Source organism: Falco biarmicus, chromosome 3 (genome assembly GCF_023638135.1).
Source record: "Falco biarmicus isolate bFalBia1 chromosome 3, bFalBia1.pri, whole genome shotgun sequence".
Classification (NCBI taxonomy): Eukaryota; Metazoa; Chordata; class Aves; order Falconiformes; family Falconidae; genus Falco; species Falco biarmicus.
In genome coordinates this window covers 102,492,499-102,514,764 of record NC_079290.1, presented here as the reverse complement: position 1 = coordinate 102,514,764, position 22,266 = coordinate 102,492,499, and the positions used below count along the sequence as shown (strand labels likewise).

Here is a 22,266-nt window from a genome sequence, read left to right as displayed (position 1 = left end):
GCTGGCTGCTGCTGCCCGAGCCTGCCAACAAAGCCAGGGCTCTCGAGGCAAGAACGACTTGTGCTTGCAGTGTAACACCTGGCTGAAAACACAACTGTGATAACGCTTCTGCAGAGGAGGGATGTCAGCGGGGACCACAATGATAACTGCTAAGTTGAAAAAGAAAAATCCAATTCTATCTGTTTCTTTTCAACGTAAAAACAAGAATATTTGCCTAACCAACTTCTCATTCAGCATTCAGTGGAATATCCATCTCCTATTTATTGCAAAACCTAAGATTGTGGTAACAGGTATTTTTCAGTACTTACAACAATTGTAACAATCCTTTAGATGAGATATATATATATGCATACATGGAAGATCTCTTAGAAGTAGATAAAATGCTTACCCCCAAAGCTGGCAATCTCTGTGTGCAGCTGACAGCAACCTTCAGTTTCCAGTCTGTTTCTCCATCCAGCTGGTCAGTTCGAATGAAACACGAACCTTGAAGTTATAAAAAGACAGCAAACTATTTTTTTTGATCTCAAAAATTCAGTTTGGGTTAAAAAAAATAGAAAGAGTGAAAATAAAGCAATTTACAGCTTTTTAAAAAATAAATATGCTACTTATAAAAGGATTCATATTTTGGAATGTCTGTGTGCTTTCTTCCAGGAATGCTCCAGATATCACACAATAGCACAATTTTTACCTGATACAATTAACAATATGCCTGTTTATTAACAGGGGAGGGAATCCTATTTCACATGTTTCTTAATAGTTTGTAAACAGGTTTCCAAATGTTACCAGCAAGAGATACAACTTCACTGGCTGAAGACGAAACAGGTTTCATTATTCCATTTTAAAACTGTGTCACTTGTACAATTCCCAACACAAAAGAGTAAGGAACCGATGCCTGCACATGTTGGTATGACACCATAAACTTCCACTGCTTATAGTTTCCTGGCTTCTCTGAAAAAAGTTTTTTTAAAAATAAATCCTTAACATGGATATTATTCAAAACAATATGGGTCCCAATGTATATACTTAGAATAAATAATTTTGAATCATCTGTAAGCGTCAAGGACTCAAGGCTAAAGAAAGCTGTAAAACATGCATGGTACTTAATATAGGAGGGAGCTCGAGATGCAGGCTGGTGCACACCACGGAGACGCAGCATGCTTCACGGGCAGGCGGCCAGCGTTCAAGGAACAGAAAATTGAGACCACTGCAGAACCTCCCCCCACCCCAGTAACTGGTTTGATAGCCATCATCAAGTCTGGAGTATTACATAGCTTACTCATAGTAAGATTCAAAAAAGACTGCAGACGAACATTGCAAATCTATTAAAAACATACACAATTATCTACAATTTCCATCTAGTTTTAAGTCTTTAAAAAGTGGTAAAATTTTAGCAATACTCCTCAATTGCTACACTAAAAAAACCCCTTAAATATTTCTGAATAATGACAACTTTCATTAAGCTACAGCCTAACAACTGTATACGCTATTGTTACAGTGTGCCATGGGTGTGAAAGAGAAGTATTTTTGTAGTTATTTGCAAATTTTAAACAATGTGTATAGACATACATGCATATATACCCATAATTCCTTCTATATTTCAACCAATACATTAAGACCTAACAAACCAGTTTCATCACTAGAAGTGATGGGGTAGCAATTAAACTGATGGAAAGCCTGGCCAAGGAGGTTACCCAGGCTGGGGTCTTCTCACACGGACCAGGGGGCAATGGGCTAGAAGCTTTGAATCCCACAGGCAGTACATCCAGAAAGGGTACCTACCAGCGAGCACAGAATTAAGAGAGATATTCTTTTATAGGACACGTGGACCCTGATGTAAGTAAAATCTAACAGAACCCAATGTTTTATTCATCAAGGCCTGTAAATTAAGCAGCTCAATGAGCTAACGGTCTGAAAGGACATGCCTGAGAGAGAAGCCACCTGAAATTATATCTGACTAGAAGGTAGCATTTTTGCACAAGAGCCTTGAAAGGAGCTTAACAATCCTTCATGTAACAGCTGTATTTAAGTTAAATGCATAGTAAGTAAACAAATCTTTACATGTTAAGGTAACTCTCAGAACACATTATCACAACTGAATTTCACCCAAAGCTCAGAGCTGCAAGCTGTAACACTGGAGCTAAAGTTCTTGAAGCTGATTTTAAATTCTGGACAGGATTTTTAAGATTTTTTTCTAAAAATAAAATACTATAAAGCAATTTTTGAAGAGTCCAGTAACATAAGCTGCATTGTAATTATGGGTGAGGCACCCAGGAACACCAAAAAACACCATGGTTTCACTGCACTTTTTATCCAGGGCACTGATGAGCCCACTCCCCATCATACTTCTCCTGTACAAGACATTTCATGGTTCTCTTTACCCTTCCTGTCAATGGCTGCTCTCTTCCATCAATTTCATTTAGAATTATACCAGAGATCAATGCAGTTCAAGACCAGTGTGGCTCCTGTGAATGGTTGACTGCACATATATTCATTTAATAGAGCTCACACTATGACATGTATTGGCCAGCTGCATTTCCTCTCCACTTCAGCAGTTAATTTCATCAATAACTTATCTCATAGCCTGTTTCCCTTTTATCAAGAAAAAGGAGCTGCTTTCTGCCAAGTCAGCTTTCAATAGTGATCACAACAGCAAAACTGAAACAATACAGTCCTCGTCTCTACCTCAAATACTGCAGCAGATTTGACTAAGCAATTATACTATGAGATACTGATTTGAAACCTGGCTTAACGAAGCTATAAACATGGGAAATTAAACATGTAATTAGAAACAATGCATAAAAACAACCTTCACCCCTACCAAGCTCTTGGACATGTAAAAACCCAAACATTCCCCATGCTGCACTGCCTGGAATCACACTTGCTTTACCTTTGGAAGGTATTTGAGTCATCAGTACATAAAACTTCTAAAAATCAAAGTCTTCTGAGAAAATAGCTATTGTAACTGCTCCATTTTGAATGGCTTGGAAGCATTCTCCCCTCCCCCTCATCGATAAGATTAAAAAAAAAACCCCAGCAAATGTAGTAAAAAATTGGGTTACATACTTTTAACAAACAGAATTCTTTCAGTCATTGATAAAAATTTCTTACATTTCTAACCTGAATATGACTTGCTAGGAAAATAACACCTGTACAAACATCAGGAATTGCTATTGCTTCTGAATTCAGTGATAAGTCTTGAATCTGACTATTATTTACAGCACACAAATAATCAACATTCTTTAACGTTCTGTGCTGCTTTAAAGGAAAAGTCATGAAGTATTTTAAGTATTTAACAATCAAAGCACAGCTCTCAAAAATATAAATATTCCACACAATGTAGGAAATTTTCATAAAGCTACATATAAAAGATAGTGAATAAAATTAAACTTTTTACTTTATACAGTGAGGGCACTCAGATGCACAACAATTCAGTCAATCAAGATCAGCGGGCAGAGCTCAACACCGTGAACACACCTGACAATTCTGTCTTTATAGTGAGAATTTTTGAGCGGTCTCAATTAGAATTTAAGGGTTGATTTAAGGAAGTTACACTGGGTTTAAAGAGTTTAATCATTTATCAAAAATGGTGCACACTTCATGTGCGCACATGAAAACTAATTTACGAGTGTGTCCCATTTAGCCTCATCAGCCAAAGACAGCAGAAATCAATTTAGAGCTTGTCCATGCAAGGTGCTGCCCAAGTACAACTGAAGTGATTTTTTAAACCATTTCAGTGGAAATCTGTGAAACTTGTATTCTTAGGGAAGCCCTAGGACTACAATTCCATTTTCTGTGTTTTAGCAAAAGCTCAAATATTTGAGGCCTGTCCAGAATCTCCCCTAAGATTGCTTTTCTGTGCAAAAGCACCACCTGCCACAGGAAGGATGAAAACCATTTTAAGAACCTGAAGTAACTATGGAACTTTAAAATATAAGGATACAGCACTAATTATTAACAGACTTCTTGTTTATGGTTATTTGGGATACTATGGATAAAAATCCACCTTTTTTATTCTCTGTGTTAACAGAATATTGAACAAAAATAATGTGTATTTCAGTGAATTTTATGGTGTTTTGAAATAGAGATATAAAAGCTCACCTGCGAAGATGCTAACACTCTAGTGCCTGCCCTGCCCCGCCAAGGCACCGTGCTCAGGACAGGGCAGTGGGCAGAATCCCCCCGCTCCATGTGCACTGGACCTGGGGCTGTCTGGACCTGCGACTGGTTTACACCTGCGTGTGCAGCAGTGGCCTCTCCTGTTGGCCTGCCTACCCCCAGCCATCCTGCGGAAAGGCCCTGCGCAGAATTTTTCAAACTCAACACAGGTTGTGCTTGGACAATGCTGGTCATATTTCAACCTAAAACTTAAAAGTGAGAGAGGAAGGAAAAAAAACCCAACAACCCCCAAAAAGAAAAAATCCGCCCCAAACCAGAAAGGGAAGCTTCTTAATGAAGTAAAAACCAATTATATCATAAGCTTTCTTTTAATACTATGCCTCATCACGAGATAGCCAAATCTTGTATTTTTTAAACGACCAAACTTGCTATTCATATTTTATCCATTACTTTTTTATATGAGATATCTTTAATTTCCTGATATTAATGTTCTTAAACTTGTGCTACCACCAAGCACTTACATTTTATTTTTACATACATACTTCTGAGTATTAATTACAGTATTTAATACAGGCTTCTGAAAATATTATTTGAGGATGTTATATATTTTTTTAAATGTATTCTAGCTTACCGGACTTTTAAATAAGTCATGTGGAAGATAAAAATTGTTGTGTATTAATTAAACTATTTACTCCTATCTAATTTGCAAGTGTTGTTTCTGATACACAGAAAGATGGATAACTTTTCCTTAAAACAATCAGCTTATTATTCAGCCTATTTACCAAGTAGTTTCTAAAGAAAGTGTAGTGAACAGAAGAAAGCCTAAACAGTATCCACAGATTAAGAGCAATCTACTTTGCTAAAGGAAAATAATCTAAATTATTCTATATAAAATTGCACCACCAGATTTTCATGGAAGGATGTAATGAAGAAACAAACATGCAAAAACCCCCCTACATTCAAGCAATCTGAATTACATTGAGATTTAGTATTTGCATTAACTGTGGAAAGAAAATCTGAACCATCCCAGAGACGCTGGTTTACTTTGCTGCAGAAACAAAACTGCATGTCATGTGTAGCATCCCCTACATATTACATACACTGTTCTTCCAAAGACATTTTAGGCAAAGCTCTTTAGTAGGAAACTGCAACAGAACTTTTCTTAGTAGCCTAACTGGGTCCTAAAATAATCGGACAGCAACAGAACATCGCACCAGTTACACAAATATGGCCTCATGTTCTCTTGAATAATCCCAGACTGGCTAACTGAACCAACACACCTCAACATGCATGCATCAACTCACGGAAATTCCCTGCAAAATCAGATTCTGAAAATGGCAAGGAAAAGTTTAGGCAGAGTGGCCTCTTGAAGAGCCAGAGCTTCCTCCCCACCTTGATTGTGAAGCCTACTGACTTTGTTTTTACAATGAGAAGGTGGGAAAGTATGTTAATACTGAAAGTACTTGCTTTCTAGGACTGGCCAGGTTTCTTGACTAACGGCAACATGAGAAATTAAGGTGGGTTTCTTGCCATTAAGAAACAAAACTATCCCACTTGTCCTATATCAGAACTTAATTTTCATTTCCCCACTTCCAGTTCCTGGCCTGGAAGAAGGATCCGAGAAAGCGGCTCTAAGTCACAAGATGGGACAGAAGAGAGGGTATTCTGAATTCAGGGGGGAAAAAGCCTGTGGAATAACTTATTCTGACTAACATTAAAAAATGACAAAGCAAATGAAACATCACTATAAAAATACTTCCACTCTTCTTTCACTTTCTTCTGCTCTTTGAGCAATAGCTTACAGCAGACCTTGTCTTCAATGACACCTTATGTAATCAGCATTTTACAAGCAAAATTACTTTTAAAAATATTTCCGTGTTTAGATTTCACAAGTACATTCAAATCCCTTCCACAGAGCCTTAACAGTCAATGCCACACATGGTATGTGTTACAAACGTCAGTATACACAGTAAAGAACAGTATGTAAGAAGCCAATTAACAAACACTGTGAAACCTGAAAACAGTCTTTACCTTTCTCTCGAAGAACACTGAAGAGATTTCCGCCTGCAATTTTTTTGACAAATACCAGCAAACTTTCAATAAAGAAACTTGCCAGTAAGCACTAAAGAGCACTTACAAGGTATAATTCAAATATGCCATAGCACATATTTTAACATTATGCTGTGCTGCAGATGCAGAGGGAAGTAACCATAGCTGTGTATAGCAGATATGCAGGAATATGCACATTCTACCAGCATATTAAAGACCAAGCACCCAGTCTTGAAAAAGTGTTGTTCTGTCTGCATAAATGCAGGGTTGAATTCCACACTCCATTGCAGAGACATAATCTAAAAACAACCAGAGAGTGTGTGCACTTAAATTAGTCAAAAAAACCCAAACGTGAAATTAAATTACATTTACCTTCTGTAACATGTAACTGATAACAATTCATGTCAGTTATTCTTAAACAGAGACAATGCTAAACCACCACTACAAGTCTGGGTTCTTCTCTGTCAAATCTAAATAAATAAAATTACGTCTGCCTTCTCTCTCCAGAGCTGTATCAAATGAATTTTTTACAAATGAGAACAACAGCTACAAACTAATGCCTTTCAAGCCTCAGCAAAACTGAATTATTAAATCTGTCTGCCTATATCCTATTACAGCCTACTTATGAATACTTGATTTTATTTTGTATAATTGACAGCAGTTGTCAGGAAAGGAAGGTTTTAACGGCAATCAAATTAAGATCAACTGGTATAAGTGTCACAGTGAAGAGCCTGCATCAAGTGTTGATGAATTAATTGATGGGTCACCAGGAAACAGGGCACGTGGAGCTGTGGTGTCATAAACAGCTATATATTGTCTGGTAATATTACCAGCCTCCCTGCTTTAAGTCAAAAGCACTGAAAGAGATGGGTTACCACAATATATCCAACAAAAGAAAAACGGACTTTGACTTCGCACACCTAATACCAGATCATTTACGAACAATTTTTAAATCATTTATATTACTTAAGTGACTATGTGCATGAAAATTTTAAGCTGATGACAAGATGAATAGCAGCACTAAGATGACATATTGGAATACAGAGTTTCATTTACCACTATAACAAGAAGCTTTCAATTATGCTAGTTTCTAAGGAGGAAAGAAGCCAAGACACCTGAAACATCCCGAACATTTAAGCAACAATGCTTTCACATAGGATGCAATCGAAAAGTGTAGTGGCATTCATACAGGACTGATTAAATTAGTTTTAAAGCATTACTTTCTCTTAAGACCATGAAAGAGCTGTGTGTACTTGAGATATTTGATCTGAATTAAGAAACCGATGAAGCAATTGATTAATTGGAATTTAAGCCATGAGTCACTGGATCCATCAACAGATTCATTTACATTCTAAACAATCAGCTGATGGTCTTATAGGATACCATGTATTAATACACAGTCAATATGATACCCCCAAACTCATCACAGTTCCTTATTGACAAGCACACAGATGCTTTTAATCCAAGCTTGATCACACTGCATCTTCTTTGAATTGCTATATTGATTCAGCATGCTTTAAGAATGTTTATATCTCTTTTTATTAAAAACATTATAGAATTCTCATATATAGTAAACAATGTTCCAAGTTTTTAAAAAAAAGCATCTACATTCATATTCACATTCTCAAATTTTAACTTACTGATTTATATTACTTTGAGATATACAGAAGGATATTCAAAAGCATTAATTTATCTTTTCTATTTGATTCATCACTCTGCTTTATTATTCTGATGTATACTAGTCATCTTTTTGGAGAAATGCAGCGATACAGGAAAAAAGGTAACGTGAATTATTCACATCTTCAGTTTAATGACAAAATAAAAGCTCAGAATGCTTAGAACACTCAAAAAGTTCTCGCTTTTCAGATCAAAACAGGTAAAGGAGGCCCCAGTACCACTATATAATGGGATGGAAATCAGTACTGTACTTGGCAGATGTCAGTTCTACCATCACGTTTTATACAAACATCAGAATATTTTTCACTGGCACTACTCCCTGTTTGTGCATCTGCTAATCTGCTATTCTGCTTGTTTTTTAACATTTAGAACTGCAGTAACCTACGGTGATCTGTCCCATGAATGATCCAAACACATCGCCTGATTAATATCCAAGAATCTGAGGGTATTTTACGCCTTGCTTATTCATTTCTAAACCAATTTTGCGCACATCTTCAATTTATTAGTCATATTTACTATGTGTGTTAGTATTAGAAGCATGCTTCTCAACAAGCAGTAGATGGCACATCTTCCTTCAAATGAATCAAGGATGAAAATATTTTCCAGGAGGAGTAATTGCAACACAGCAGGAGAAAATTCCTACCTAGCATAACCTACTACATCAACCTAATTTCACTGAGATTACAGACCACTCTGATACAAATTATGCTGCACGTCCAGATAGGTGAGAGGGATGAAACTGAACCTTTTGCAGCCAGAGAGGTTACAGCCTTCACACAAAATTGGCTCCACTGCAAACCATTTTAAGGTCAAACTAAACCAGGAAAATTGTCTAAAATGGATGCTATTCCATGAACATCATTTTTTTTGCCATCATTATTTGAATCATTATTCTGGTCTAAGTCCCGAGTTGAGCTGGCATTTTCCATTTCTCTGTCCTTAACACATAGTGCTCATTTGGCCCTCACAGGGAAACATTCTGGTTTACAAATGGAAAGTTGGTTCCTATTTAAAAGGGATTATGAGAACTATTCTAAGTGCAAGTACTGCATGTGTGTTTAAAGATTCAGTAGGATCCTTCTTACAATGTAGTCAGATATGCAATAGTTGCATTATACAGGAAAATCATTAAATTGCTGCTTATCGTAACAGAAATGGCACCAGGAATTGGGATTTTTTAACTAGCTTTTTTATTTTTCAGCCTTAAATTTCAGTAGGAAAAAATCATAATCAGTTCAACCAATTTTCTGATCCTAATGCAAAGCACACACTAACACTGATGCCCCAAGCAGGGGTGCAAAACTGTCAGAATATTTTAAGAATATTGACTAAACAGGGTGCCTGACTTGAGAGCTCTGACAGCAGAGCAGAACTCGCTCTCCCCATCAGCCTCCCTAGTGCAGTTACATATTTCTGAGGACAAACTACACAGAAAAATACATATGCATATACACCTCAAAGTGTGCTTCTAGCTCACTTAAGGAGCATTTTGCCTCGATGAAAGCAGAGCTTACAAGCAAACGGAGGTGGCTGTGAGAAGGGTATGGCCCAATATACCAGCACCCACTGAAAGCACCTTTAGTCTCAAAGGTGTCAGCAGCAGCCACAGGCATCAACTTGAGGAACATACCATTAACTAAATTAGGGGGACAGGAATCTTGGTATCTCATAAAGCTTAAACACAGAAAAGTACAAGTCAAAGGAGTTGATAAAGCCTTCAGATTACAACAGGCACGTGAAAAACAAGAGGATAAATCTTTGGTTAAAAGTTTAGCAGGGAAAAGCACATTCCCCTTCACCAAGCAGGTGCCTAGGAAGAAGCAACAGACCCAGCTACCAAGATTTATCACTGGACTTCATGCCAGCAAAAAGCAGAGGATTTCTATTTTTTCCAGTTTCTTTTGATCTGACAAGACAGAGGAAGGCTGTGTAAAGCTACATGGACACCTCCGATCAGAACTGTAACTGACAAAGTGAAATATTTTGGGTAAATCTCATACCCCTCATATGCACCAAGAGCAACGACAGCGCGGCAAGACAGGCTGTAGCCCTTGCATGGAGAACCCAGCACCACCCTCAGCTGCGGACTCCTGACAAGGCAGGAGCAGAAGTAACACCTTACTCCACATGAGGTTTTCTACCACTGGAACGCGAGCTGCCAGAGTACGGCACTACAGGTCTGCCCAGCTCCACTCCACGGCCAGCCAGGCACACGCCTCGCGCCCCATGTGGGAGCCAGAATCAGATTAACTTGTGCCAGCCACTCTTTCCTTATGGATCCATTCAGATTGATTTGAAGATAATGTCTAAAATTTTACTGAGTTAACTTTAAAACAACTGCAAGATCACTCCTAATTAGGCCTGATAATCAGAACTTGGTAGGTTATGCAGAAATTCCTTTTTCACAATAAAAATGAGGAACAGCAAGAGACATTTTCTGGTTAGAATCATCAAGTTAACAATAACAGCTTGCCTAGGAAAGCCTTCAAGTAAGAAAAGAAAAAGCCCCACCATAATTAAACAATCCAACAGAAGAAAAAGGTGACGGTATCTTTAGAAAAAAAATGTAATGCATGGCATCAATCTTACGAATAGATACTTCAAAGGTAACAGGCTGCTGCTACGCAGGAATTCTTGAACCTAACTTCTGCAAGAGTAATTTGTCTTTTATTTCCAAAGCCTTTGACAACATGCCCGGAGTCTCTCAGTTTGTTTGCCTGACTTGTCCTACCTCTGAAATCCGCTTTGCTGATTCTCACCTCCAGCTTTTCTAAGCTGTTTCCCAAAACTGGGGAAATTCTTTGGGATTTTAAGATAGTCAGACTGCTGCTCCAGGCAAGACACCAAAAGCCCTGAAATTCTGGGGAAATGCATTATCACTAGATAGTGGGAACAGCCAAATTTATGCCTAACACAATACACAGCCTCCTTACAGAGCAACTTTTTCAACTCCTACTAGTCTTTTTTCTTTCTTCTAAATGAAAATAAATAGTAAAATACTACTTTGTTACTGCTTATTTTGCTGCCAATATACTCAAACACATGCATTGTGCTCATCATCCAAGTATGCACAGAAAATAAAACAAAATGATTAGGGAATGAAATATATGATCAAGTCTTCTAATAACATTTTACTGTGTAATTTTACATCAGTAATAGAGAGACAGTAATACTATTAGGAGCTTAAAGCCTGCTGAGACCTCCTCTTTCCACCACATAACCACCACACTATCTGACTAGATCTTAAAGAAGTAGCTGATCACATTGCTCAGTGGCTTAAAGTGGATACCAAAACATTTCAATCCCGAGTTAAATCAAATGTTAAAAACTGAATAGGAACTCATAGTACAGAAACAGATTAAAGTAGTTTGGACAGATTGTTGACAGCTACTTATGCCCTGAAGATAAACTTTTATCTGGCCATATGTGCAAAACCTAACTCTAGTAATTTATCATTCTCTATAGCAATAGATTTGCAAAGCATTTGAGTTCCCAGACAGGTAGGCTTTATAATGCTTGTTTTCTAAACATAATAGAAAATTCTAGAACATGTGACAAATGCAACTCCTTCAGACTTATTATTCTGTGGTAGTTGGTTTAATAAAGTGATAAAAAAGCAACATTGTTTGTGCAACTGAATGCCAACCTGACATTTTTATCTCTGGCTTGATTTTCAAATATCTGAAGTTCCAGTGCAGGCTGGGGCCCAAGCAATTAAGTTGCTTGTAGAACACTTATCCTTAAGTGTCCAGAATAAACAGATACAACTTGCATCAACTCTTCTATATTTTCATCCACAGTGAGTTTGGGGTTTGTATTAAGGCACAAATGTTCTGCTAAAACTTGCCTTTTCAGAGCAACAAAACCAGACCCTTCAAAGCAGGAAAACACACTTGTCAGCACAACACTCTCCTCCTGTAGAGAACCGCTTAAGAATTCATAATTTTCAAATTCACTCCTTTCTTCAATTAGCAGACTTTGCTTGAGAAGGTACACTCTGGAGTAAGTCTTTACTAGTTTACTCAGAGCTCCTTCCAACAGCAAATCAAGCCGTATGAATGATGACTTAACCTGTACTCGCACTGCATAGTTTATGCCAGTAAAACCGTTAAAATTTTTTAAAAAACATCACATCTAAGGCAGTTATATTGCTACAGAAATGAACTGCTACAAAGCCTCAAAAGAAAAAGTGTTTTCCTGGTTTATTCTCACATTTTACTCATACCATTGTTGTTAAAAGTAATTACAAGTAAAGGATCCCGAAAACTCTTAACTAGAAATTTTAATACAAGTGAGATTGCTCTTCTTATTATAATTCTGAAAAACATAAACATGTTTACAGCTAGTAATTTATGCCTAAGTAAATACACCGTTTTTAAAGAGTTTTGTACGTGAAATTCAAGAAACTGATCTATGCAACGGGGAATGGCCAGAAGGACCTCAACAGACCAGAGACACAGGCAGACCAGAACCAGGGGGTGCAAAATCCTGCATCTGGCAAGGAACCTGGGTCCAACCTCAACCATTCTGCGATTCTGAGATACCACCTACAGTACTCACATAGAAGACCAAAACAATGTAACGTGGGCCTGAAAAATACCAGCTGCGACAACTGTGCAAGTGGAATTACCTTGCAAGGAATTACAGGTTCCTCACAATCAAAGGACTGTGAGAATTTGTAAATGATTTCCCATTTCCCCACTGCTTCCATGGCACAGCTGTAGTGATAGACATCCAGTACTTTGGAATGTCCACACCAGTAATTTACTATATACTGGATTTAAAGACCTACAGCAACAAAACTGTTTGATGATGATGATTTGTGCATTACAGCAAGCTTGACAGCAGTGGAACCAATCGGCTCTCTCTAGAGTATCACCTCTAAGAATAATTAAAAAAAAAAAATTAAATCTTCTGCCAATTTGGTAGCTGCTGAGGTGTCTACAGCAGCTGATGTACTAAATTTTGTCCCATGAATAGTAAGAATCTGAGGTTTATGGAAGTGGGTAAATGAAAAGTTTGAAGGAAAAAACCTAATTAAGCTTTATTAATTCTTTCCTGACACTGCAGCCATCCTATTAAATTTGTATTCCTCTCATTTTCACATTTGGAAGTTAGCAGAATGCAAATATTCCAGAGATGTCAAGTCTTAGGAAGACATGCACCAGATTGTCACAAGGGACCAGTTCCAGTTCACGTCAGAACATCTGACCTGGACCAGAAGCCGATCACTGAACCAAGGCACAGCCAGGGCACCAACACAAGGATTTTAGCCTAGAGAAGGAGAGTTATCTTTGAATGTTTTCTTCTGTCTTTTACAAACATAGTACTTTGACAACACTCCCGTACCACTGAAGTCATTAACACCCCTGCTTCAGTTGGCAGTTCCTGTGGACAATTATAATGTGATACAACAATATCTGCAATGCCCTGTCTGCCTTTTCACCTGCGATTGAGATGGCACATAGACAAATAAAATGTAAAGAGCATGCCAAGCAATTTTTCAAAGAACCTCAAAATTATGCTAGAGGCCACTTAGCATCTAGCTTAATTTCAGTAAGGGAGTTTCCATTTTTTTTGTGCATTTCTGTATTTGCGTAACAGCTTTCCACTAAGGTAGTCAGCTGGTTTCGGCATGATGCCTGCTTGCACACCAAATTATAATCTGTAACACATCTTTGGACCTGGCTTAGCATGAATACTTCCTTTAATCTGGTTAAAGGGTGAAAATGGGACAAATCTTTCAAATTGCTTGTCATGCCTACCATATGTAATGAGCAAAACCAAGATTCCACCTTAACCTTTCCCCTCCTGCCCCTTTTTCAATATATATAAAACCAAGACATTATTCCAGAGGAGTTTTGCTCTTAATTTTTTCTTTTATCTTTTTTAAATTTTTATTTATTTTGGAAGCCAGTGGATACTTTGTGGAAACCTCTGTTACACAGGGAGACTGACAGCAGCAAAGAATTCACATCTGACAAGTGATTTCCACCAGCTCCGTCCCCCTGGGAAGTAATCATAACTCTAAACTCAAACCAGTCATTTAGCCATCTCCATCCACGCACAAAAGGAATACCAATGTTACGGACTGTCAAACACGAATGAAAAACAAAGACCCACCTCCACTGGTCTTTATGCTAACTTTTCTAGAAGTCTGATTAAAAAAACCATAGGAATCTTAGAAATTAAGATACAAGTACACAATTAGCATCAATCATTATATCAGATTATTTGAAGATATTCTAGCTAAAAGACAATATATCTGATAAAGCAGGAGTGGGGAAACAAAAAGTATCTAATAAGAATTAAGTTTTATCAGAATAAGCTTGATCCCCTGAAGTTTACCTTCCGCTATGTAGAGTTAGTAAGTATCCCCAAAGCAACATTCCTAAAAGTGCATTTGGGGTGTGGGTGGGAATAGAAGGGGAGGAAAACAAGCACACACCACTGTCTCACTTTTTCCAGGGTCCCATACTTGTGTGCGAAGAAGCCAGAACAGTTCTACGCTGAAGTGTGTAAACTACCCATTTGTAACTCAAACTGCTTCTTTTTCGACTGAAGATATAGGACATAGCAGTGCTGCAGACTGCATTAATGTGGAGTATAACTATTGAAGTTGGAAAACAGTACTTTGCCCCAAAAGAAGCTTACAGGGGCGTTGGATTTTAAGATTTGTTCAAACTCTTCAGTTTACTCTTTACAGATTTATAGTAACAAGTTATAGTTAAGCTGTTTTATTGCACAGAAGATAAAATAAAATTACATATAGAACATAAAAGCATGCAAAAACTAATGTGTTTTACAAACCACTTAAAGTGCCAACTATAAATTAAACCATAAATCAGTCAAAACTGCAACATCCAGGAAGAAACAATTACAGATGTAAGTGTTCACTCTTTAGTCAAAAACCAATTACTGCCATATGCTTGAAGTTCAGGCGATTATTTTTTTGTGGGGTTTTTTGTTTTTAAAGAAGTGCAACACCAATATAACTAGTTAACCTGCTGCATGCTTACAGAAAGTGCATTTTCAATGTTAAAAAACATTCCATGTGTAGCGGAAGCGTAGATAAAATTAGTATCAGAACTCTGGGAAGATTTCACTCAATTTGCTCTTTACTCACATTATAATGAATATTTACACAGTAGGTACACAACTCTTTCAAGTGCTCACAAGGATTTTTTTAATATCAGTTATGGAAAGTCTATTGTTACAACTATAAACTTTTTTAATAAGTAGCTTTATTTTCTAGATAGCAAATTAATGGAACTTCTTACAGGAGAATTTTAATTATGATGTTCTGAGAAAGCTGACTGCAGTAGACTTAAGCAGTGAATGCAGAAAAAGACTTGATGAATTTTATTTTCAAAAATGTTTTTCTTCACACATTTGACATAGAGATCCATCCTGCTCCCCTCCCCCAGACTATATCTTGACAAAGAGACAGTTTAACTTATATTAACTGTGGTCCATCAAGATGCACTAGTCAGGTGTATGGCAGCCAAGACCCAGAGGTATCCCCTGCAGCTCCGTTTCTGGCCTGGCCTGTTCCCTGCCAACCACACGTGTGCCCCGTCCTTCAACCAACAGTCCTACAGGGGAGGGAGACTGCACAGCACCTTACAACCTCACACCCCGAATTCAGGAATTTAAGAATTAACAGGGAGGACAACATGCTAGAGTGCAGATGTGCAAAATACCTAATTGAAGAACTTGTTTTGTTGCAAGCCAGGCAACCATCTCAACTTGTTCGTGGTCATTTATTTCAGCAGTGAAAACACATGCGATTTAAACTGCTGCAAGGACACTAATTAAGGACAGCAAGCCAGCTCTCGCCAAGACGAACAGCTCTTGATGCTCCTACAGCAGCAAACACTGCCCAACATTATATGCCGAGTTCCCTACACATTTCCACTGCGTGCACATCCCTTAAAGAAATTACAACTGATACATACCCCGCTGGAGTGGATGATGATCGCCTCCAGATGCCTAGATACAGAACACCTAATCCCATGTAGCTAGTAAAGGCTATGAAAGTGTTGGATCAACACCCATTGACCTTCTACTGCTTACACATTGCATGCAAGTGGCCTAGTTTAAAGTAATTCTACAGATGCAGAAATCCTCCTGCTTTACTAGGAGGTATGATTTCAGCTGAAGCAGTTTCTGGGTCAGCAGGAAAAGATGACATTGTAAGTAGCCCAAAAAGAAATATTATCAATCCTTGTATGATCATGCTGGATTCAAGAGATTTGAGTTGCCAGAAGCATTAAGCATTTTAATAAAATGCAGTACTGTGGGAGGGAGTAAAAAGAAAAGCTCATGTGCCCTGAACCAGAGGGTGATTAAACAAGATGGAGATTATATATAGACTATTAGGAAACTTTGTCAGTCCAGACCAGTTATAAATGATCTAGTGCATCTAATCAGCATTTGAAAGTCATCAGCAAGACACAGTAACAACAGAGTAATTTCTTCTTCTGTTCGCAAATATATAGCCTACAGAACACCACCAGAGCTATCAGAAGCATTTTTGTCTTCTCTCTCGAAGTGTGTCTACAAATTTAGCCTTTTATCTGAAATATATGATTGAACTCCCGCGCCACAGTGAAGTACCAAGTGCCACGAATACAGTATCATAGCTATTACCTTTGTGAAATTTAGTGCTGTCTGACAAACACCAGACAGAGCTTCAGGATCTGAAGAGAAATGGTAATATAAAGGAGGGAAACTCATTTGAGTTATATGGGGGGCATCCAATAGTAATTTCTAAACTTTAATCAAAACAGCTATAATTTATAAGGTTCCTATAAAGGAAATATTTGTTTCTCAAAGATTAAGAGTACTCCCCTATCACCACATAAAGAGAAATACAGCTAACAAGGAGAACTTTTCTTTCCCTCAAGAAAATTGTAGTTTTGCATTTTTTTACTGAACAAAGGAATGTAAGGTTTTTCTAAAAAAAAAAAAAAAACCAAAACCAAAAATCACTTATTTCAGGGGTTTAGATAATTTTAGTAGGTATTTTAAAAAATGATTTTTAGTCATTTTAGTAGGTTCATAGTCATTTTAGTAGGTTCATAGTTCTTTTCAATTTAGTAACTGAAATACAATCAAATGACATTTAAATGCATATTGCAAGATAATAATTAGTCATAAATAAAATACTGTCAAAGTCATATTAAACAAGTACAGTGAATGGACCCTCTCCCATTCACCTGATGAAGGTGGATCTCCTACCAACAATCTCATTGACCACAGTGCACAATCTAGAATTCTACTGCAACCACAAGCTTATCACACTACCAATGTGAATTATCAAAACATACCCGTTTTTTCCGAAGTTCTGAGAAACACCATGTCCGATGGGATTCGTTGGTTCTGAGGAGAGGGGGGAAAAAAGGGATATTTTTTGTAAGTAGGAAAAAAAAGTTAATTCCAATCAAACGTCCAGTAAGATCTATCAACAAAAGGTCACACTTGGATTGAAACTCAATTAAAATAGGATTTCTCACAGTACTTTACATTCAGCATTTGCAATTCAGAAATCAATATTTTCGAAAAATTATACAATAAGCAAACAACAGCTAATCCTTTCAGATGCTCTTTATAAATGAATCATAAATACCTGAAAAACTACAACAGGTTTACATTTTCTTGACTGAAAACGGTAGTTCAAGCATAGGAATATCTAACTGAAATATTTTTTAAATAATTTCACTGAGCAAGACACTGACACTCAGCTAGCACATATAATAGAAAAAACAGTGAAATTTGAAACATCTGTCTTGGCACTTGAGTTGCAAACGTTATGTACACCAAGTATCCTCCTCTTTCCCAACGCACACAGACACAGAGGAAACAGCAAGTCAGGGAACCGCATTTTCCTACCTCCCATAGCTATAAACCTCTCCTTCACAAAGACAAAAATTAATAGAAATTCTTCCTCAGTATCTGAGGCACAGAGCCATATGCACAGCTCAATGCACCTGCACACAGTTCTGCATTTCCCTCTCGAGCACCAAGCTACCTGTATCAAATCATGTTTTCAGGTTTTGGTTGACCACAGAAAGGCCAACTGAAGCTTTTGCAGATTAAACAAAACAAACAATACTGTGGCCCCCTCCCTCCAAGACTACCTGCAAGCAGCTACCCGCGTTCTTCACTCGCCCACCAGCTCCAGTTACACATTGCCAACACAGAGCTTAAGAATGGAAAACTGGGCTAAGTGAGAATAACCAACATGTCAAAACCTGAAAGAGACACAGGACTGGAAGAGAAAAAAGTGACAGGCTAATTTGGCAGGGACTAGAGTGAACAGTGGACAGAAGGATGAGAAAGGGTAACACTGAACTGCAGCTTCTGCCATCACAACTGGGGTCCAGCGTGCCACATGCCTTGACACAAGCTGAACACAAAGACTCATCTGAATTTCATTTACAGGCTACCTTTAACCAATTAAGAAATCTCAGTGGATTATTAGCAATAGCATTACTAGTTTCATGCCAAGAAATATTTCCTAATGCTCATTTCAGATCCCTTGTTAAGAGGATATAATGCACAAACATTTTTCGCATAGAAAGTACCTCAATTTGAGAATACATTTCAGGTTTTCCTGTTATACTTTGCTGCCTTGAAAGCCACTGCATACCTAAGGCTCATTTTTTATTTAACTTTTTTTTTTAAGAGCTCAATTGTCTGAATAGAAAATAAATGTAGCTGACAAGGCCCACCACATGGCATAGACAAACCTCACAGATTTCAAAAACCTGACTGAATTTATGCAACATGAGGTGAAGAAGCAAGTTCAGCATATGAGCATTCCAAAACTGTGCAATTATTCCCTATTTCACACTTCGATTGTAACCAAACTGCAAAATTAATACAGCACTAATAATTCAACTGCAGGTCTATTTTACACAAACTACCAGCTACAGAAAACTGGTTAGTTATTTTACAAAGAAGAAACAGAGGTGAAGATGGGGTCAAGCTAACCTGAAAATTTCAGTTCAAGACACGAAGCAACAGAACATCTCACATACTGAACACAGAATCCCACCTGCAAAATCCCTAATCACAATACTTTGATTCAGCGTATCAAAGTGGAAGATATGAATTCCATAGGTTATTACAAACATGTAACTGTCAAAGAAAAACATAACAGGTTCAAAATTATCTCTACATGAAATTCAAGTGCATTCAGCATGTAGCAGCTTTCAATGTATTTATCCCAACAGGAATCTAGGCAATAGCTCAGACCACAGCATCAGCAAACACACTTAAAAACCTCCTAAAAGAATCAAGACAAACATAGAGGAGTAGTTTTGTTCATCTGAGTCAAGCCAGTCCTCCATCTCAACATTTAAGGACATAACACTGCTATGAACAGAAAGAAACCCAGCACTTAGATCGGTTTGATTGGAAACCAGACACGTATTTTCTCATTTTTAACCCTTCTCCTTTTACTTTATTGAAGGCAGCATTTCCCCTTCATCACTGCCCGTCAAATGAAAAAAAAAATAATCTTAGATGTACACTCAGTCCCCTTCAATAAAACAGCTCAAAAAACATCTGTGAAGATAATTAGACACTGCTTTGTATGATATTCAGTATATGGGACCTTCAAAATACTATGCCTGACTATTCATAACAATCAGTTCAGAGAGGGAAAAAATCCACATTGTCTGACTCGTAATGGAGAATAAATTGTATTTATAGCAGGCACCACCACTGAAGCAGCTGAAGTTTTTCCCCACATGTAATGCTGTATTCCAGCATTTGCCTTAGTTCTCGAGAAGCCACACTCATACAGCAGTATTAGTTCTGACCACAAAACATCCTGGATACTGTAGGCAAAGTTTTCCATTACTCCAAAGAAATCTTCCCAAGATCAGCATGCCACAACAATGCCATTTGGAATACCATGATCCCAATAGATCTGTTAAGAGTTCTGTGTTTTATGGGCTCAGCTTTCAAAACAAGATGACGTAAACTTTCTATATCTCTGGGAGGCAGGTACCCCCTGACTCTCTGTAACACACTCTCAAGTGTGTTACTCCCATTCAGAAGTGGGACTGGAAGCAGCTACACCTGTATTCTCCATTGATGGAGAGGGAGTTCAGTACAGAGGGACCACGAGGGGCTACAGAGATGGTACTATCGCAAGCAGATGAGATGCCTGGAAAACACGCACGTTTTGAAACAGTAGAAAATAGAAGCATGTTCTGGTTTACCTAAAAATCCTATGCAGGCACCAAAACCCCCTCCTCATACCTTAAAATTATGCATTTTCACGTATGGATACTTCCTGGTTTGCAGCAGTTTGCACTTATTTGGAAAAGCACAAAGAGTTAAAAATTCACGGGCTCGGTGTATGTCATTGGCATTCACCTTGAAGAGGCTGCTTCAGCTGCAACTCAGCTAGTACACCTTTTTTTTTTTAATCTTGCCTTATAACAGAAAATAAACATGTAGTGAAATTTAATATCCATCTTGAGCCCAGATTCACCCAGGAATATCTCATTCAGATTTGTAAAAAAATGCAGTAAAAGCATTCACCTTAATATATATTTATTATGCACCTACTAGAGGAAAGGAAAAAAAAAAGAGGAAAGGGAAAATGCAACTTCAAAATTAAATAAATCTTTCCTTAAATGACAATAACAATTAAACAGATACCCAGTCTTCATATAGATTAGCTATACATTTTTGCAGCTCCCCTGCCAGCTCTGACATAAATCCATTACACAAGTTTCAGGTTACTGGCTTCATGCCTACAAACTTTCAGTTACTTGTAAACAAGCTAACACACTGGACCAGCACCCAAAATTTTGCAAAAATATCAGTCAAATGATCTCATACTGAATTAAATAGAAGTTCTAATAATCCAAATGAGTTATCAGGTTTTTACAAATCATTACCAGCTTCCACAGAGACTGCACGTTTCACATTCAGTAAATGGAACGTCCACCTGGTACTTGCTATTTAAGATTCAAACCTTTATGCCTGACCAAACTGGGCAGCATCATGGAATATATCTCAAGTCAGAAGGGAATCATAAGGATCACTGAGCCCAACTCCCTGCTCCTCCCAGGGCTACCTAAAACTCAATCATTTGACTAAGAGCATCGTGCAGTCACTATATCTGAACTCCAACAGGCTTGGTGCCATGACCGCTTTCCTGGGGAGGCTGTTCCAGTCCCCCAGCAGCCCCTCAGTGAGGGACCTTTTGCTAACGTCCAACCTGGACCTCCTCTGACCCACCTTCACACCACTCCCTCGTGTCCTGTCGCTGGTCACCAGCGAAAGGAGATCAGGACCTCCCCCTCTGCTGCCCACCTTGAGGAACCTGTAGACTGTTTTTCCTTCCTGTAAAATAATGTATGTTTTTCAGCATTAATATATATAAACATATCCTTCTATGTAGGAAAGGCTGGATGGAGACTGTCTTGTCTTTGCTGTCTCCCTCAGGAAAAAAAAAAAAAAAAAAAAAAAACACCAAACAAAACCAAAACCACAACAGCATTTAAGACTGACATCTTATTTTTCATCAGGTTTGCCATAGTTTGGAAGTGGGCGGAAAGGCACTGCAGGAGTCCTAGATACCAGCACCCATTGTCACTGTCACTGCTGACACTGGGGAGCAAAGATCCCCCTGCAAAGACATACCTAGTCACTAGAAATGAGTGACTACACAGAAACAGATGGCAAGTATGCTACAAAAAAATCTTTAACACCTCATTATGAAGAAAATTAAGTTCTGTTGTACACAAACAGCAGCAATATGTCAATCATGTTAGCCCTCTCATGTCACATTTATCAAAGTGGAACAAGTTAAAATGACAACACATACAACTTCAAGCATTCAGAAACCCATGAAGAAACTATGTAATCTAGCTTCATCGCCATGGTAATTGAGAAATGTTTATTGATATATATACTGAAATGTGAATATATAAGTCATGAAAATGACTTGAATACATTGTCTTGCTGAAGTCTGGGCGGATTTAGAGCTCCAGGAAAGGAGGTCTTCCACTTCTCTCTGTGTTTGTCTATGCTGCTGACTTACAGATTCATCCCTAGAGATCCAGCTGCGCCAAGCCGACGGCCAATGCAAGAGAAGTGGCTCCCCAGCTCCTGGGTTCCCGTGGCTTGCTCCAGGCCATTCTGCAGTACTAGCCAGATTGGAAAACAAGAAAACCCACAAATACACCTATACCTCCCTGCACCACAGGCTACAATCTTCACTTCAAAATTATAACTTCCAATAGTTTTCAAATTATTTTCATTTTTGTCATGTTATCATCATGAGAATGTTATTTACATAAGTTTCTCCAGCTCCCTAGTCAGTCTTTCTATTCCCCTACAGCTGCCTGTAGCTACAGACCCTCAGAATTTTGCACTTACTGTCCTTTCTTTTCC

At 38.0% G+C, this 22,266-nt stretch overlaps 1 protein-coding gene across 3 annotated transcripts in view; it reads right to left on the bottom strand.

Moving 5' to 3' along the window:
• Positions 1-22,266, bottom strand: part of ATP9B (ATPase phospholipid transporting 9B (putative)) — a 167,936-nt gene that overhangs the window by 100,530 nt on the left and 45,140 nt on the right. For all 3 annotated transcript variants that reach the window (XM_056330216.1, XM_056330218.1, XM_056330217.1), the window contains 2 exons: positions 17,175-17,226; positions 389-483 (listed from right to left, as the gene is read on the bottom strand). In XM_056330216.1, the coding sequence (XP_056186191.1) occupies positions 389-483; positions 17,175-17,226 (147 nt within the window). The remainder of the gene's footprint in view (positions 1-388; positions 484-17,174; positions 17,227-22,266) is intronic.